Below are 19542 nucleotides of genomic sequence, written 5' to 3' on the forward strand. Positions count from 1 at the left end.
GGCTGACAGTGAAGTTAGGAATGTGTTCGCCGTACCATCAGACAAAGAGCTCTGTAATAATTGCAAGCTCCCCTTTGTGGCTGGAAAGATTGTAGTCATCAAGAGCTCACTTGATCTTTCACATGGGAAGAAATTTTCTCACACCCACACATGAATAATTGTGTTTGTGTTGAGACCTGTTGTAACTTGATTATTAGAAGCGCAAGGATATAACTGTAATAAAAGCATGTTTCTAGAAATGGTTGTACTTCTGTTATATGTTAGGGCACTATTGGCCAAATTGCAGGCTGTGGCTTATTAGGAGGCAATAAAATCAATTCAGTTGCCACACCCAGCATGCTTATAATTAAAAAACTAAACGGAATAGAACAGGAAATACCACAGCACATTAGGTATAATAAAAAGAGTTAAACATTAGACTTTTCTTTGTTACCTGTGCATGTGTATATATGTGTGCTTGGTTAGATTGGGATAAAAAAAATCTATGTTCTAACCTTAGGTCTTAATAAAAAAAAAATTGAAGGCTGCTGTCTTATTTTAGGGACTAGTTAACAATTAATCTTAAAGATACTTTCCACTATTTAGTTTACTTCACCCAAATACTTTTCAAACAGGTATAATTCAGTGAAAAGTTTTCTTTTAATGCCCAAATCATGCTCTATAGTATTACAGAACTTAGTCTGTACCTGGTATATCTTAATTTCACTTTTCTGTTAATGGAACATGATTTCTTATCAAAAGGAAATAGTCTTTTAAGGAAGTTATTGTTTTTCTTTCATAGTGAGTGGAATTACAGTAGACTAAATAAATGATTGAGTCGTGTAAGCAAGCATCAGGGATTTGTTTTAAGCTTATTTTAAAAACACCTCATATATCCATACTTCCCAAATAGCTGATGTTAAAGGCTGAGAGGTAGAATCGTATCCATCAATTCATTTAAGTCATTGGGAGAACAGACAGTGAGCCCATGTCTCTCTTTTGGGACCTGTCGCTTTACTCTCAGAAATAACTTGTTAACATACCTCTCCCTTTGACAGTGAGCAACTTCAAATGGAAACTACATTATACTAAGTCCCTAGCTTGGTATATTTGTTTATGGAGACTTCTTCCAGTCTATACCTTAAGACTAATGCTGAAAGTAGCCTTTAATGTAACGAAAATCATTAGGTGAGTCTGGCACTTTAAATTACATTATTTTATTTACGTGTAATGTTTCATATTATAGAAAATTTAGAAAATAAATGTACAAATAAAATAAAAACCACTTATAATCTCAGGCCATAGAAGTAAACATTTTAAATATTTTTTTCCTTCATATCCATGTGTATGTACTCTATGTTCTGTTTTAAAATTAAGTAGTCTTCTACAAAAGCTGTATTCCCAGATTCCCTCTTCTGTTGCCTGCAGGACCCCATCCAGTAAGCCAAGTTGCCCAGCTTCTGACCAAGGGACAGAGGCCAGCTCTTCCCCGTGTGTGTTACGTGGCTCACCTAGCCTTTCTACTCTGGCTAATCGTGTGAACTCTGGAGCCTGAGTTCATACCCGGTTCCACCACTTACTAACCCTATGGCTTTGAGCCATTTCACTTCTTTGAGCCTCACATATGATAGATTTGACTTCCAAAAATAAATTAAATAATCTTCTAGAACATGAACTTGTCTTTTTCTTTAGATGACATTGCTTAAAGATATACTTTGACTATTCTTTTCTAATTTAGATTGTTTCCGAATGTTCAGAATTAAAATTCTTAAATTTTATATAGAAGTCACTTGAGTAATTATATGAATGAGTATTATATGTGTAGCCTTTTGAAAAACCTGAACATCATCCAGTTTTATTTTTACAAGTTGTTTTGAGGATGTGGTTGATCAGTCTCACAAACCAACTATGGCTCTGAGCAAGCCCCAGGATTTAAGCCTACCATTGGAGGGACCAGTCTTCAGACTCCACAGAGCGGGGAGCTTTCAGTTGAAGGAGAAGAGGAAATGATACATAGTTTAGTCATCATATGCTTTGGCCATTAAATTACAGTTCAAGGGAAGAAAAAGATAAACATTGTGTCGTAGCCACTTTTGAAGAGCAGACGAATTCCCTTTGGGGAAGCTTCTTCCTTCCCCTTCTTTCCACATTCTCCCCTTTGATGTTAGGTAGGTGGAAGTTTAATGTAGCTGTCACCTTGAACTATTGTGCCACCGTGGTTCACCGCCCACCAGTTTTCCCAGCACCACATGGAGCTTAATCATAAAAGCAAGATTGTATTTCTTCCCTTAAAGATGGGCCTTTATTTGTTTTCATTTTAGTCTAAAATGTTGTGAACCCTTATCATCCAGCTACAGCAACCATCAACATTTCCTCATCCTTTTCCCCTTACTCAGCTCCCCCCTTTTTTGCTGTTGTACAATTTTGAAGACAAATCCTAGACCTCCTGTCCTAAGTCATTTCAGCCCTATGTATGTAAATAGGCATCCCTAAAAGAAGAGATCTTCTTAGATAACTTTGATACCATTATTGCATCTAATAAAGTGAATAGTAATTTCTTGATATTATTTAATACCTCAATTACCTTTTTAAAATGGTTTTGTAAGATAGGTGTTTCAAATCAGAATCCATACAAAATTCACTTGGTTGTTGTGGTTCTTAAGTTTTATTTAATCTAAAATAGACACTTTTAAAAATGTCTACACATACAATTCATTGTTGAAAAAACCTGAGTCACTTGCACCTAGAATGTCACAGCCTGAATTTGGCTAATTGCGTCCTCGCGGTGTCAATAAACTTGTGCCTCTACCCCCTGCATTTCCTATAGAGTGAAGATAGACCTAAAGGCTTGATGAGATTCAGAGTCAATTATCAATTCATACGTTTTGCTTTTTGACAGTAACACTTCTTGTGTGTTGGTGCGTATGGATACACATACTTTCTGTCTGTCTCACGTGTAGTTATCGTGAGATCTGTGAGTGTAGATGGTGCCACATCTGTACTTCCAGTTTAAAACTCTCCTCAATGTCCTACCCAGTGGTTTTCCACCCGGGTAGACCATTGTCATAGTCAGTTATTAGGGAGCTGCTCATTTTAGGAAACATCTTATGAAAGTATCTAAAGGGAGATTTGATTGGGCAGCAGTTCAGGTAGTTTTCCAAGATTAAACACAAACACACATGTTAGAAAATCAAATTAAAAAGGTGAGACAAAAAGTTTTTAAAATCCTAGAGCCATTGCTGGATCTTCTGGGAACTGTAGTCTGGGATCCACCATCAGTTCAGTAGCCTTAAGGAACGTTCCATATACATTTGGGTGTCTCATCTGAAAACTGGGACATATACTATGCTGTCCCTGCTGATTCAATATCCTGTGCTCCTTTAGACAAATATGAGAAATTTTGATAATGGATTTGGAACAAATATTTTAGCATAAAAGTGGCCTCCTTTATTGATTGCCTTCATATAGATCTAACTTTTCAATGCAAATGTGTATAAATATTCAATTAAAAATAATTTCTATAGGAAGACATAGAGAATAACAAAATATGAAGAGTATAGAAATGTACAAAATAGAAAACAAGTTTAACCAGACTGACAGATTATTTTCCATTTTTTAATTAAACTTTTTATTCTCAGATAAGTGGAGAACACATGAAGTTGTAATACAGAGAGATGCTGTGTACCCTTTACCTAATTTTACCCAGTGATTACATCTTGTAAAACGATAGTATAGTTTCACAACCAGGATATTGGCACTGAGACAGAAGATATGGAACATGAACTGATAGATTTTAAATACCTGTTATCTTCTTCCTTGTGGGTGATTTTCAGTTAGAGTTAGGTCGTGGGATCAAGCTCCTTGTGTGTGAGGGTAAACGTTGGGAACAGTGCTTCTCCATTGTTTTTCATTTACATGTTCTGCTTTAGTCAATATGTGATGTCTTAGGCATTTTCTCTCCCTAGCAGTTTTTCCATTTTCCCCTTTGGCATATTTCTAGTTCTTTTTTCCCTCACATGTCATAATTGACACATGACATAGTGTAAGTTTAAGTCTCTAATGTGTTGGCTTGATATATGTATATAATGTGAAATTATTATCACTGTAGAGTTAATTAGCTAACACCTCCATCACCTCACGTAATTACCATTTCTTTTTTTGTGGTGAGAACATTTAAGATCTATTCTTTTAGAAACTTTCAATTATATAATACATTGTGGACTATATCTAGCTCTTTAAAATCATCAAAACTGGAAGAACAAAAGGGTGAAAATTCCTGATGTAGTTAATACCCTAGGAATAAATTTACCATATGAGTGCTTGCCACAGAAGACTCCGTAAATAGTCTACTTCCATAGGCAAGATTGAAATTATAATTCCTGTTGACAGTTTGCTTTTTAACAAATTAGGACACTCCAGTTTCTTTCAAGTTTCTTGGCAGAACAAAGCCTCATAGAATTTCATTTTCATAGTTGTGAAAAAGGGAAATTTTCCCAAAGAGGCACGTATCCCTCACGCAAACTGGTGGTGGACGGGTTTAAGCCTTAAACCTGCTCACATTCTGCCTGGATCATCAGAAGACATGAGTTTCCTTTTGGGCTTTATGGTAGAAGTGATTAGAAAGAAATATAATTACAGGGTTGAATAAAGGTGACACCCTGGGATTTTCCTTTGTCATGACATGTCACTTAAATAAAATTTAGAGTACAATAATCATGCGTAGGTTGATTTACATATAACTGCTCCACGTTTTATATTTAGCTGTGTTTCTAGAAAAAGGTTTCATTTGCTCTTTTCTTACTAAAACAGAATTTCACGGTACTAAGGAAAGAGGCATTTAAATGTGTACTGAGTGATAGCTTGGTGGCTTAGAGAGGGTTAGTGATGAGCACACTTATATGCACAATCATTTATTTGTACACTAGTTACCCTGGTGTTGCTCTATCAGAATGCTAAAAATCAGTGCCTCCAAAGGTGGGGAAAGTCGAAAATGAGTGACTGGGACCTAGTGGGAGCTGGGGTGTTGGTCTCTTCTAAAGGGGCAGTCACCAATCACTACTAGTTTTCAAAAGAAACTGTAAATTGAAATTTAGAAAAATTAAAGCTTTTAAAAAGCAGGTAAATAATTCACATTTTAAATTAAAACCCTGTACATTATGTGCTTCTCCACCATATGCTTCACTCTGGTATAATTTTCATTTACTTCTCAACAGTCTTGTACTTACTGCCAGAAAGCCCAAGAAATACAGCTATCACCTCAAATTTAACAAACAAACCTGCAGGCTTTGTCTCAAGCCTACTTGCCATCTGGGCTTCCCTTTCTACCTGTATTAGCCTCAGTGTTCCAATCATTTCTGGACTCAAAAGGTAGTGTTTATTTCTCCTCTTTCCTACTGTAATCAGTGAAAACCTGTCTGCTGATAAAAGTTTTCTTGTGAATTTTCCGGTTTTTCTTTTCCTTCCTTTCCCTTTAAGCTAGCTCGTATCCAGCCCTCTTACCGCTCCTTTGACCCACATTCTCCCAGCCTTCTGGTTCCTGTCATTACCCAACCAGACTGACCTACTTTTTCAAATACCTCTTTCATATGTCTCTTCTCAAAAACTTCTATGGGTCCCTGTTGCCTGCAATATAAATTCCACAACTTCCACTTAGTTCACCAGGTCGCAGAGTAGTTTTATCTTAGCTGTCCATCTACATTTCCCTTGTGTTCTTTAACCCTGTCTTCTTAAGGTCAACTCTTCCCCAACCCAGCCTCCTGACCAGGGCTGCCTAGAATCTTGTGGGAATTTCTGGGTAATGGGTGGATCATTTCCTACACCGTTTCTGCAGAAGGGGGGATAGATTCTGGAGTTCCCTCCTCTATACCCACTTCCCAGACAAATTTTTTAAAAATGTTTTTTAAATTTATTTTCAGAGAGAGTGGGAGGGAGGGAGAAAGGGAGAGAAACATTGATTGGTTGCCTCTCTATGCGCCCTGACCAGAGACAACCCACAACCCAGCCATGTGCCCTGACCTGTAATTGAACTGGCAACCTTTCACTTTTGTGGGGGTGACGCCCAACCAACTGAGCCACCTCAGTCAGGGCCATACAGTTTTTGTTTTGTTTTGTTTTGTTTTGTTTGTTTGTTTTGTTTTTGACTAGGCCTGCATTATCATTTGCTCTACAAAAAGAAACTGGATTAAGGATGCCCGCAGGGGTGAATTCTTCTCTAGTTTAGGGAATGAGCAGGAGAATGAAGATCTCTGACTTGGTCTTTAGCTTCCCAGTATGTGCTAGTTGGGGTTTCAATGAAGAGGCCTTGTTTTTCTACCTGAGAGAGTCCCTTTGCCAAATGATTTCTGTTCTCTCTCCCTCCAGCTAAGGGCAGGAATTCATGATTGTTTTTGCTTGCTTGCTTGTTTGTTTGTTTTGTGAAGCCATACTAACTACAGGCATTTTGCAATTTGAATGCAGTATATGCTCATTTGCCTGGCAGCCCACCTGCTTGTGTATGGTATTAGATATTTGAATGGTTAACTCGGTCACATTTATCTCCTGGAGCAAGTCGTTGGTCAACTGATAATATTTCCTATTCAGGGAAGTCTAAGAAAATTTGTTTTAATGAAGCAGTGATAATTCACCAAAAAAGAGTCAGCCTTTCTTGTCTGCCTCAGCACTTTGTGTAAGCCGCTAATGTGACACGTAGCATCTAATGTTATAGTTATTTGAACATGTGACTATCTTCCATTTTACTCTGAGTTCTATGAAGCAGCCACAGCTGCTTTTTTTATCTTCAACTTCAACAGCACCAGGTCTGGTGTGTGTTAAGCACTCTAACAGGAGATTCTTGACTTTCTCTAATTATATACCCTGACTCTATCAGGAACCATCAAATCTATGACTGTCATTAACTGAGATATGAATGTGAAATGATGGTTAGTCCCCAGCTAATGACAGGCTCTTAAAGTCCTCTCAGCCTAAGTCTCAGATTCTATTAGTGACATATATTTTGCATATATTTTCTCATTTAATCAGCAAGGTAGCTCTCTGAAGTAATATTGTTTTCTTCATTGCACATTTTTACATGACATTGGCTTGCTGGTAGATGAAACCACAAATGGCAAATCTGTGAACACCAAGGGCCTGCACTGTGCCAGTTTGAATGGGTACACAGATGATTAGAAAAAGTAATATGATTAAATGATTTGTTTTCTAATGGCTTTCTGTTTTAATATATGAAACCTTTTGATTGATAGTGTTCAGAAGGTTAAACTGGAAAACGAGAGGAAATAACCTGAAATAATACTTACTATATAATAATTTAATCTTTTATTTTTAATTTTTTTCAAGAAGGAATAAAATAGATGGGTTGGAAATTGTACTGGACTCTCTCAATTCTCAGTAAGAATTAATTTTAGTTCTTAAATTCTTTTTTCTTTAACAGGTGATGGCTGTGGGCACATAGTGACCTATCACGACAGTGGCACCATGGTATCTAAGAATTATCCAAGGACTTATCCCAATCATACTACTTGTGAAAAGACGATCACAGTAGCGAAGGGGAAGAGATTGATTCTCAAGTTAGGAGATTTGGATATTGAATCCCAGACCTGTGCTTCTGACTACCTTCTCTTCACCAGCAATTCTGATCAGTATGGTAAGAAAAGAGACTTAGATTTCTGTATGCATGAAAACATTTGCAGTTGAGTGGGTAGGAAGGATTGTCTGTTTCTTAGTAAAATAGCCTGGGAACACTAGAAGAGAAACTTGCTTTTTGTAAACTCTTTGAGTAGCTCACATGGTACATTTACTTCATAAGCTACAACAAAGACATCTAAGGAGATGTTAGATGGTGCGCATGCCTCAGGAGCTTTGTTTGAGTTCATATCTTGCTGGGAAGAGAATTGGAGATGTGCGGAACTTGGCTAAAACATCTACATCTCATTCATTCCTGTGACACATATTTATTGAACAGTGAGCACATGTTCAGGAACTCTGTGACTGATTGGGATATAGCAGTGAGAAAGCGGAGCCCCTCCTTCCTGGAGCTTACACTGCTGGAGGAATAGAAATTAAACAGATCCATCCTTGGTGAGGTGGAGCCTGTATTTCAACTCTATTTCATCCAAACGGGATGGTCAGGAAGGCTTCCCCACTAAGGGGGCATTTGAGCAGCAACTCAGATGAAGTGAGGGCGTGGATGGTGCAGGGTCAGAGTTTTCTGGGTACGGGAGCAGCAAGTGAGAAGGACTGTTTCCAAAAGAACCTTTTAAAATTGAGCTTTTTCTATTTCGGGGTGTACTGTTAGCATATTGACATCTGAAGTCACCGTAACAGTGATCCCCTCCCAAAGCCAAGGAAACAGCTTGAGTTCAGAGAGTTTGTAAACAAAGACAAAATCTTATGTAGAGGTTTTTCTGAGATTAGAGATTTTCTGAAATTCTCTATGCATACAACGCCATACATGTTACAGGTTTTAGGTGAAATCTTGTCCACCTGTTTGTTCTATAGGCAGTTTCTCCAACACACGGCTTTTGAAGCTGTGGTCACATTGAGCCCAGAGTCCTTTCCTCGCTCCAGGTGCCTCTCCCCCAGTGGAGGCACAGACCAGTCCTGACGTTTATTCAGAAGTTTGAACTTACCTAGGCTTCATCAGGGAAAAATTTAAGATTTTTTTTTTTTTTTTTTTAGCCCTGGGAATATTATGTCTATTTTGATGATGGTTGAATTACTTTAACAGAGTAAAGATGGTTGATTTCATACAATTGTTTGCAATTTTATCAGTTCAGTTTGACTCAAATGGGAAAAATGAGAATTGCAGAAATGCATAAGGCCGCTGGGAACACTTACTGTTACGTTACGTCTGGTCATCGAACCTGAATTAACTTACAGAGGAACTCTTCAGGGAGTCTCTCGTTAGCCCAGTAATTCCAGTCAGGTTCAGAGAAGACTGAGTGTCAGAGCTCCAGTGTAAAATGTGAGGCAAAGTGGGGCCAGAAGTCGCTTGTTCACACTGTTGTGTCTGGGGGAACATCTGCTTTCCTGAAAGAGAAGGAGTTTAATTCCATTGGCTGACAGAGCAGCCGAGAGATCATTTGCCTAGCTCTCAGATCAGAGGCTTAGGGAGAACTAGAAAGGGGAGCAAGTCTTCCCGAAGCAGGATTGGAGAAGAGACGTGGCTTTCCCACACTGGGAATTTACCCCATCGTCTTTGATATGTATTCACAAATATGCAGAAAGGAGGAAAAACATGAAATTAACTACATATTAGGAGCTTGGGCGGCCATGGTCAGCCTCAGGGCACTGTTCTCTGCATTCCTAGATTCTTGAATTTTCAAGACTTAGACCCTTCACTAGGAAATGAGTAATTAATTAAAATTCACTGTAGCAGTAAAGCCAAGTAAATAAAATTTTCTCTTTAAATTTTTTCTATATGCAATTCTGTTTGTTTCTTAAAGACAAAATATGTGCTCATTGTAGAGATAAACATAATCAGTGTCTTTTGTACACCAGGTACATGCCTGGCTTTTAGGTAGATTATTTTGGCACCCTTACATCTACCCTGCAAGGTAAATATTTACTCCTTTGAGCAAAACTGCGTCACAGCGACACTTAAGGAAAATGCCAAAGTGTACAGAGCTTGAAAAAGCTGAAAAGAAGATTCATATCTGCCTCTTTGGCTCCAAGACATCTGGAAACAGATGTCTCTCTCTCTCTTGGTTCCACCACCCAAAGAAAACCACAACAAATTATTAGCTTTTCCAGGTGACCAGCCCAATATTACATTATATAACAATGTTGTTTAAAACACAGGTGTAGTTAATATCTTGGGCATGTTTTTAAGATTAAAATGCTCAGAATTTCTTCTGTGGCTTCTTGAAAGATTTTCTGATCAGTCATGCTAAGGCAAATCCGGCAGACAAGAATTGCAGAAATTAGCAATAAAAAGAATACATAAAAAGGAAATTAGAATATTTTAATCCTATAAGCATATTTTAAAAGAATTAAATGGCTTAAGGACATGTAGCAAGTTTACCAATGCATATATCATATATGTTGCGTGTATATGTTTGTGTCCTTTGTAGTTTTGAAGAGTATTCTTGGAATAGTCACTTGTCAATATACATATACAATATTATATATATGTATATATATAGATAGATATATAATATTTATAATATTTAATGACTTGAATATATTAGATACTCAGAGAATAGATGATTTTGAAAGTAAATCAACAAGTTCAATGACAAGCACCCAGTTAAGTAAATCAAGTTACAGTCATAAATAGCTATTTGCTTAAAAGACTGTTAACCTAGAAAGCTGCTTATGATATAGTGTTAGGTAAAATATGAATATACAGTAATGTTATGATAATAGAAAAACCTTTGAGTAAAATTTCAGAACATAACTATAGCAAAATACTAAAGTAGGACTTTAGAAGGTTTAACAGTGGGTATTATGTCTTCTCTCTACTTTCAAATCCTTTCTTTAATAAACATATGTTTCTTAATGCAAAATAAATAGATTACCTTGGACCAAAACCACTAACTAGACATATATTTTAACATAGTTAAAGTAGTTCCCTGGTCAGTTTGAACTTGCCCGAGGAGAGCAGGCATCCACAGACAAGGAGGAGGAGGCGTAGTGCTTTGTGGTCCTGCACCTGAGCTCGGGGAGTGGGCATTCCTGGGGCTGTTGCCCAGCTCGATGGGAGGGTGGGAGGTCCCTCTGTAGCCAGCGTGGCCACAGAAGCTGGCATGACTGTGGAGGGATAGCCCTAGTGTCAGCACAGTGTCCCAGGGACCCACAGCACTATTTCCTGGGCTGGGGGTAGAAGGGAGTCGCCACTGAAGTGCTGCAGAGGGGAGCTTATGTTCTGGCTCACGTTATATACCTCCTGAAATTCCGGTATCTGACGGCTCTAACGAGGGCATGTGTGGCTAAAACAGCTGAATAGTTTTAGTTTATCCAGCTCACTTTTTTTCATTAACTAATGAATTGGTAAAACCCATGGCCAAGAGATTTTAAGACTCAACATTATCAAACTTTTGAACATGCAGTTAATGTTTTGAAAAAGAAGAATGTTTTCTGGCATTAGTGTTTGTAAGCTCTGCCAAGAGTGGACCCACTTGGAATGTGACTGCATTACCCATTGTGAATATGCTGGAGATTTACAGTTTTAATCTTTCTGCAGTTCTTTTTTAATGGCTCACCCCCATGCCCATTGTTTGAAATGTTTGATTCATATACTTCGGGTGCTTTTTATCATCCACATTCGTGGTAGCAAAATGCTCTGTCAGCAGTGTGCCCAAACCAGCTTCCACAGTAATCAAGCAAAATATGCATTTGATCTTACTGATGTTGAAAGGCCTGATACATACAAGATGGGGTCATTATCATTCTGCTTGTTGTGTATTATAATTATGGCTGATCTTTCAGATTCCAGCATCAGTTAGAATAATGTATTTACATATCCATGGCTAAGTTAAGACACAGACACTCCCTTTCAAAATACCCTTGAAACAGTCGACAAACAGTAAAGTTGATAAAGTATATCAGCCTTACATAAGGAAATAAGTTTTCTTAAGAACAAAACAAGTTTTTAAAGGCAAATTTAACTTGTAAACATATAAAAAATTGGATTTAAAATATGCATACTGATGACTTTCAACATCATGTGTTCTAATATCCTGGCCAAAAAAAAAAAAAAAAAAAAGAAAAATGTAAGTATCATACTTTGTTTAGTAGAGATTCTTTTTTACTATAAAAGGATTTCTGGGGTTTTGTTTGAGACCAAAGTAATTGAAGTAACTGAGTCTCCCTTCAAAAGAAACACTAATGTTCTTTTCTTCTGTAGGATCCAACACAGAATCATGAAATATTTAGTTGTCATGATTCCTCAGTCTCCTTTAATCTGAGACAATTCCTGAATCTCTCTTTGTCTCTTGTACAGTTTTAAAACGTGAAAGAGTGATGACCAGTTACTTTGTAGAAATGTCAGTTGATTGGCGTTGGTTTGATGTGCTTCATGATTAAATTCAGATTGCAAATTTTTGACAAACATGACATTATTTCTTTTTAAAGTCATCTTTAAAAGTCTTGTTTACATTAATTTCCAACACTAGCAATTGTGAGGGCATATGTCCCGTCAGGAATAAGAAGTGAATCTGAAATATGTTTCTTTGCTCCCCTTTCCGCTGCCTTTGTCAGGGGGACTCTTTTTTTAAATTCAAAACTACTTTCATGGAGGTTATTTTCAGTGACTTTCCCAAACAGTTCTCCGTTGTTCGGAGAGGTCAGTGTAATACGAGACTTTGCAAGGACTCAAAGGACAATTTTGTGTGTGGGGGGGAACACATAAGAGCACAGAGACTTGACTCAGGTAGCCAACCCTATTCTAGGGTTGAACAAATTCCCTTTTAAACCTGGAATTTGAAGATTTAAACAAGGAGTTCATTTAAATAACATTTCTTTAAAATTTAACATTGTTGCATAGTACAGTTCAGATTGCTATTTTGGTGCTGAGATGCAGGTTAGTTGTGTAAAACATTAAAATATCTTTAACTTGGGGGGGAAATAGGTGCTGATCCAGGCATTGTGTCATTCCAATATACTGCATTTAAAATATAAAAAAAAAATATTTAGCATTGTTTTATTTATGACACTGAAGAGGAAAGACTGTGAATTCATACTGAAGGTCATTATTCTGAACTTTGAAACTCTTCAGTGACCCTGTGACCTTTACTAGCCCTCTGGTTAGGTTCCATTTCTAGTCTTGCTGGCCACACAAAGGACAAAGAGACTTGAATGTACTCAAGGGTTTATTTCTGCCACCGCTGCTACCTGGGGCTCCAGAGGAACTGTCATTTCTGTTCCCCTGATATTTCAAAAAGATTTCATGTGCCAGGTTTCCTCTGAAAGTTATCTTCCACTGGTAGGTGGAGTTTAGGGTTGGTCCTGGGTCCCCTGAAAACCTCCTGGAGGACTCTTGATGGGAACCAGGTCCCTGGCTTCTCAGGATCTCAAAAGACCTTGTTCTGATGGAGTTTTCAAGACTTCTCCACCCAGGTCACCTGTGAACCAGTAAAACGAGGTTGGCCTTCAAAAAGGATTCAGATTAACAGTTGTGTTTCAGCGTAGGTTTTATTTTCTTCTTAATTTGTGCTTAGGAGTGTAGACTCTGGAATTAGACTGTGTGTCTTCAAATTCATGCCTTACTGCTTATTTTTTAATTCTTGACCTTGAACAAATCACTTAAATCTTTCTGTATCTCCATTTCCTCCTCTTTAAAATGGGAAAAATAATAGTATATACCACATATGGGTAATTGCTGCATCGATGATAGATGGATAGGTAGGTAGATAGAAATCTAGATTTTACAAGAATGATACCTGCCGGGCACATAATAGGCATGCAGTATATGCTAGCCTTCATCATCACTCCTCTCCCTCCTCCTCTCCTCCTCCTCTTCTTACCTGCTACTCAGTTGTCTTTATCTTAGATATGGAGAGCAGAGAACACCTTTGTCCCCTCTCGATACTCCAAGCAGTCTCCTTCCCCCAAGGCGAGGTAGAGCTGCAGCAGCATGCATGTCCTGGCTCCTCCTGGTGCACCCCTAGTGGTCTACGTTTGCCCAAATCATCCCAAGCACATGGTAGGGCTTCCGTAAGCAGGAACTCACTCCACGTACAGATTTTCTCCATTCAGCCTCACGAGATGAAGACAACACACATTCTCTAAGCCCATAGTATGTTCAACTTGGCTTCTTTATTTATTTCCACTGCCATTGCCAGTCCGTCTTTGCATCCATTTCTTATTTTAAAAGTGTCCTGATTCTCTCCCTTCTTCTTTGGCCAGCCCATTTCCTCCAGGCTATCTGAGGTTATCCTGTTAAATATTGTTGTAATAATTTCTTTTCTTATTTTAAAAGTTATTAATTGTGCCCCACTGTCTACAGAAACTCGATAGCCTGCTGTATAGACTTGCTTCTTCTCTTCCTCGCCCACATGTCCACCTCATCTCTGCGTCTCCTTATCTCTGCACCTTTTTTCTAAATGTGTCACAGTTTCATGCCCCAGGATATTTGTTGATATTGTATCTCCATGTGTCCCTCTCTTTCTACTTTTCCCTGTTCTTCTGCCCCTTCTAACACACACACACACACACACACACACACGCATGCACACGCACATACACAAACATACACACATGCGCACACAGAGTAAAGGCAAACCTGGTCCAATGCTACCCAACTTGGAACTGTCTCTGATGTCCCTCAACACTAGTCACTGCCTCTTTGTGGCTCATGTTGTCTTTCTAAGCCTTCAGTAGTGCACTGATCTCAGGTTAAGATGCTTATTTTAGCTTCTCTACCAGATAAGGTGATCCTTGAGCAAGGAATTGCATTTTATTATCTTTTTACTATCCCCTATTGCTTAGCATACTCTAGCAATTAAAGATGCTCAATTAACTTTTAATAAACTAGATCACATGTAGCCTGATTTTGGCAGACATATTTAAAAATGTGGATTTTTTAAACTAAAGATAAATTATTTTATTCACACTGTAGAAAGATTTATAGTAAGATTTCTCTATATATAAACATCCTGACTGCATTGAAAGACTTGATTTATATAAAATTTTAGGATCCTACTCATTATATAGAAAAGACTATAAAATAATGTAGAAGGTGCCTGCAATTGAGCACTCAACTATATACTATATACTATACGCTGGGTTTAGTCCCTAGAGTTACTAACTCATTTATCCACCACAATAGCCCTCTGATAGAGGACCTGTCTGTGACATCCTCCATACATAAGGAAATTGAAGCTTAAAAAAGTCAAGCAATATGCTTATAATCCCTTGACTAGGTCTGGGATTCAAGTTTGGGCATTTGACTTCAGAAACCCGCTCTTAAGCACTGTGCTTCCGGATTTGGTATGACAAAAGCCATATGATCACGGGCTTGTGCATAAGACCTGGGCTGTAGCACTTGGTTGTTATTCGCTGGAAGAAGTAGAAACTTCTGAGGGCCTTCCCATGGGGATGTACTGGAAATAAAATGGATTTCTGAGAAATCACTCCCATACAGAGTATCAGTATAAATTAAAGGTTTAAAAATAGTCAAAATGCTTAAGGAGGCATCATGGCCAGTGAAACTAATTGTAGTTAGTGAAATTATTCATTAGGTGTGTTTTACTAAATGATTTGCACTATAGGAAAACCAGGAAGTTCCAGAATTGTTCTGTCACATTTCCTGTACTTCCATGTCCACCCCCAATATTTTTTTAACTCTTGTTCACAGACTTATTAGAAGTACAACCATATGAAGTCAAGTGTTAACTTTTATATTACACCAGGAATAAGAGAAATGGAAAAAGTAGGAAATAATACTAAGTATTTGCCTTACAATTGCAACAAAATTTCTGTGACAGTATTTTAGAATAATACATAGCCGGCGTAATGTAATAAGATCCAATCATTTCCCCCTGTTTGTTGATTTTTAAAAATTCCAGATAGAGAAAAACACAAGATTGACAGCTCCTATTTTACAAGTCTCCCACTCATATTATGGAGAATGCAAAATTCTTACTACTTTTAAAGAGAAAACAAAAACTTTTGAAGAAATTTCTAGCTTGTATGGAAAGTTGTTTTGGGCTTCAAACACCCTAGAATTGTGTTTTTCTCTACAATTGGGGCTACTGTGGTGGAAATTCTCGAGAAGGACTGCTTTGTTTTGTTTTGTTTTGTTTTGCCTTTTCTGCCAAGTTAGAATTCAGAAGAATTTTTAACTTATGCAAAACTTTATATCAGCTAGTGTGTTCCACACTAGACGTCTTATTAACATAATCATAAGCCTGAAGGAGAAAAAGCTATTGGCCTCCTCCTCCTTCTTCCTTTCCCCAAATGCTCCCCTGGAGACTGCACTGTGATTTAGTTTCAGTAATTACCCTCTTTTGTTGAGACAGAAGTAATGGCCTAGGTGGGTTGTGAGCTCCAGTGTTCAGGCGCTTCTTGACGTGCCTTAGCCCCAAGGAAAGCCACACCTTTGTCTAGGAATCTGCCTGGTTCATTTATCATCTGTCACTGATTTTTGTCTGGGAACAGGAGACCAAAACTCTCCAGGGATACCACTTACATTCTTATGTGACTATGGTTTTAATGGCACAGTCCAGGAATATCCCTTTTTTATGTTAATTTCCTTCCTTTTCAAAGAAAATGGCCCTGAAAATGCAGTGATTTTGTACAATGACACTTGCAATTAGCAAGCAAGGACAAACCTTATGTTTGCAGTGAAAAAAAAAAAAAAAACAAGTGGAAAACAAACTGCAGTCAAATGGCATGGCATTTGCAGCGTTTCATGAGCGTGGCTCCAAAAACAGATCTGGCCGTGCTGGGTACCACTTGTCTGGCAGCTGATCTTGTCCACGTGGCTGGCTCTGCCGTGGCACCCCCAGGGAACGTCACGTAGGCTCATGGGCCTGTTCTGTGTATCGTAAGAAGTTAAATGTGTGCTTCAGACACTGCTCATGCAGTTAATGAAGGTTTTTAGGATTTTTTTGTTGTTTATGACAAATCCCTTAGGAGTTAGGTTTTCATTTGGGTTCTGCGCTTTTCACCACTGAGGGAGTGGCTATGCAGGGATAAGCGGTCTCTCTCTTTAACAGTATGCATTCATTTTTGTGACACATCTCTTTCACAGATGAAACAATAACTTAGTTTCATCCGTTACAAGCTCAAAAGCATAGAGCTCCTGAGATGACCTGGAACCGTTATTAGACTTAAGCACACAATCCATGGAGATTTGAGCAGTACTAGAAATTGTTGCCTGGATTTTCCGATTGCCAGAGAATCAAAAGGGCTCTGGGCTTACCTCTGGGCAGAAGGTTCATTCTTCCTTGTTGGACAGTTTTCTTTTATTCACACATGGAAAGATAAAGGGTTTCCCCTCTCAGCTCCTCATGGAACAGTGGCCCCGAACAAGGGATGTGTTGAGAGGAACTGGCCTACTGTGTTCAAAGCTGTGGTTCCTGGCCCCTTTATTCCTTTTGTCCAAGAAATCACTCCATTGTCTGTTAGGACTTGGCCTCATGTCAGCTGCCGGACGCCCCAGTGCTATTCCGTTTGGAATCATTGATAGCTCTTCCCACAATCTGGGCCTACTGTTATATTCCACAAAAGGTCAAAGTATTTCTTTTTCCTGATCTGTCTGCCTACGTAATGAAGTGCCTTTCTGCTATGCCCCAGTCTGAGGGAATTTGATACTGGAAAGTAAGTTGGAACCTGCCTCGCAGACAAGTATAGACGTGAGAGAAGTGGGAGTGAGACTGCAAGTCCAAGTTCTACATAACATAGCACTCGCAGTGGGGAAGCAGAACTGGGAGTCCTACTTTTCGGTCTGCTCAAGTTCTTAAGACCCACTCAGGAGGGGTTGAGGTTCAGTCTGACTGTGAACCAAGGCAGGTTTACCAATCCAGGAACACAGCCCAGGATGGAGATATAACCGTGGTCAAAGCTGCAAATCACCAAGCTCTCATTTGGGTTTCCAGTGATACTGTCTTGTGGATGTTTAAATGTAGGTGTAAACTCTTTTTAAAAGTGAGGATGGAGAATACGATGGTGAACTATGTCATTTGGGCAGGTGTGAATGTAGAATGGCTGTATAAGAAAAGAGCCTCCCCACGGAGACTGGCTGAACACTGAGAGCATTGCTCGGGACAGACACAGGATCCTTCAGTGGCTTCCCATTCGCCATTTTTCCCTCTCACTGCCACTCAGGTTTTTCTGTTCTCATCTTTGTCCCTTTTGACTCTAGGAATGCAATTATTAACTTCCAGTCTGTGAAAGGAATTCTTTATCTGTCAAACCTTTAGATAATCATTAATTGGGATTTTCGTTTTGTTTTCTTTCTGCTTTTGCCATATGCAATAGAACAGCCATTACTTAACTTCTCTGCCCACCCTGGACTAAAACTGCCTCCTGCTATTGTCATGGTTGTACCGTGATGAGCCCATCAAAATGATTTTTATTGATTGCATTTATACAGAGAGGTTATATATATCCCATTCACTGTAGGATGTAGTTATATTTTTGCAGCACATCGATAAGAATGTGACATGGATTAGTGCTTCTAGGTGAAGGCTGATTAGAAGAGTGTGTGTGTTTACATTTCTTTTCTTTTAACGTCTTCCAGTAATATTTGTGTGCCTGTCATGACTTTGGGAGGATGCAACCAAATTACAGAACTTTACTATATTTATGTATTTTTCTGTCTGGAAAATCATATGTATTGTATAACAACATAATGTGATGACATACATACATATCTCTTTGTGTAAAATATACACAATGTTGCAACCATTCCTTTCAACTACCATAAAAATGCTTTAAAAATCTTAATTATTTAGCCATGAGAAAGAAGGACATTTGCAAGAACATGGATGAACCTTGAGCCTATTATGCTAAGTGAGATCAGACAGAGAAAGACAAATACTGTAAGATAGCACATATGTGGAATCTAAAAAAGCCAAGCTCATTAAAAAAACAGTATAAATTAGTAGGCACCAGGGCATGAGGGGTTGGGGGACAGGACAGATGCTGATTAAGGGTGCAACCTTGCAACAAGTAGTAAGTCAGTCCTAGCCTAAAGATGTAATGAACAGTATAGTGAGTACAGAAAACAGTGTTGTATTATAACCATAAAACTTCCTAAGAGACTAGAACTTAATTATCCAACCACCAAAAAGAAATGATAATTATGTAACATGATTGAGGTGCTAATTATTCCTACTGTGATGATCATATTAAAATATATAAATGTATAATGAACATGTTTTACACCTTAAATTCATACAGTGTTATATGTCAAATAGATTTTAACTAAAAAAATTCCAAACAAGTTCTCAGTGATAATAAATTTAGATTTGTTTACCTCACTGTTTTTATTAGAACTTATTGGAATGCTATAGAAATTAAAGAAGAGATAATATTATCACCATTTTGAGAGGAGTACATATATTTTTATTTCCTCTAGGAAAAGATAAATGTGGTTAGAAAGATATTCTGATTTGTTAATAGCAACAATTTACTAGTTATTTCATTTTTATTCTTATGTTTATGAAATAATTATCTTCCCTAATCTGTGCAAAGAACAAATAAATTTCAAACGTAGGTAAACAAACAGAATAACTTGCAAAAGTCAAGCACAGTAATCCAACTCCTGTTAATTTTGCAAAAATACTTATCATTGTACTTTATTATGATACAAAAATGGATTTAGTATAAAATGACTACCTACCATGCTTGTGAGTGCTATGAATGTTCATAAAAATCCCTGTATCCATTAAAGTAATGATTTCCTTTCTTGCTTTTCCACACTTCTCCTGACTTCCTCATATTTTAAAATGACAAGATGAACTATTTTATGTATCTTTATAATCAGGTTTGATTTTTTAAAACAGACTTGCAAATGGAAGAACATTTAACTTTATTTCAATTCAAAGAGTATTTGAAAGGCCACCACATGCCCGATATTATACAAGCTGCCGGAGATAAAGTGAAAGAAAACTTCCTAAC

At 37.9% G+C, this 19542-nt stretch overlaps 1 protein-coding gene across 2 annotated transcripts in view; it reads left to right on the top strand.

The window, feature by feature from the left end:
* The window catches only part of DCBLD1 (discoidin, CUB and LCCL domain containing 1), a 60202-nt gene that overhangs the window by 11976 nt on the left and 28684 nt on the right, over positions 1 to 19542 (top strand). For both annotated transcript variants that reach the window (XM_090279783.1, XM_090279784.1), the window contains exon 2: positions 7406 to 7618. In XM_090279783.1, coding sequence (XP_090135909.1) covers positions 7406 to 7618 — 213 coding nt within the window. The remainder of the gene's footprint in view (positions 1 to 7405; positions 7619 to 19542) is intronic.

This window comes from Furipterus horrens, unplaced genomic scaffold (genome assembly GCF_987537825.1).
Source record: "Furipterus horrens unplaced genomic scaffold, mFurHor1.1.pri manual_scaffold_6, whole genome shotgun sequence".
NCBI classification, from domain to species: domain Eukaryota; kingdom Metazoa; phylum Chordata; class Mammalia; order Chiroptera; family Furipteridae; genus Furipterus; species Furipterus horrens.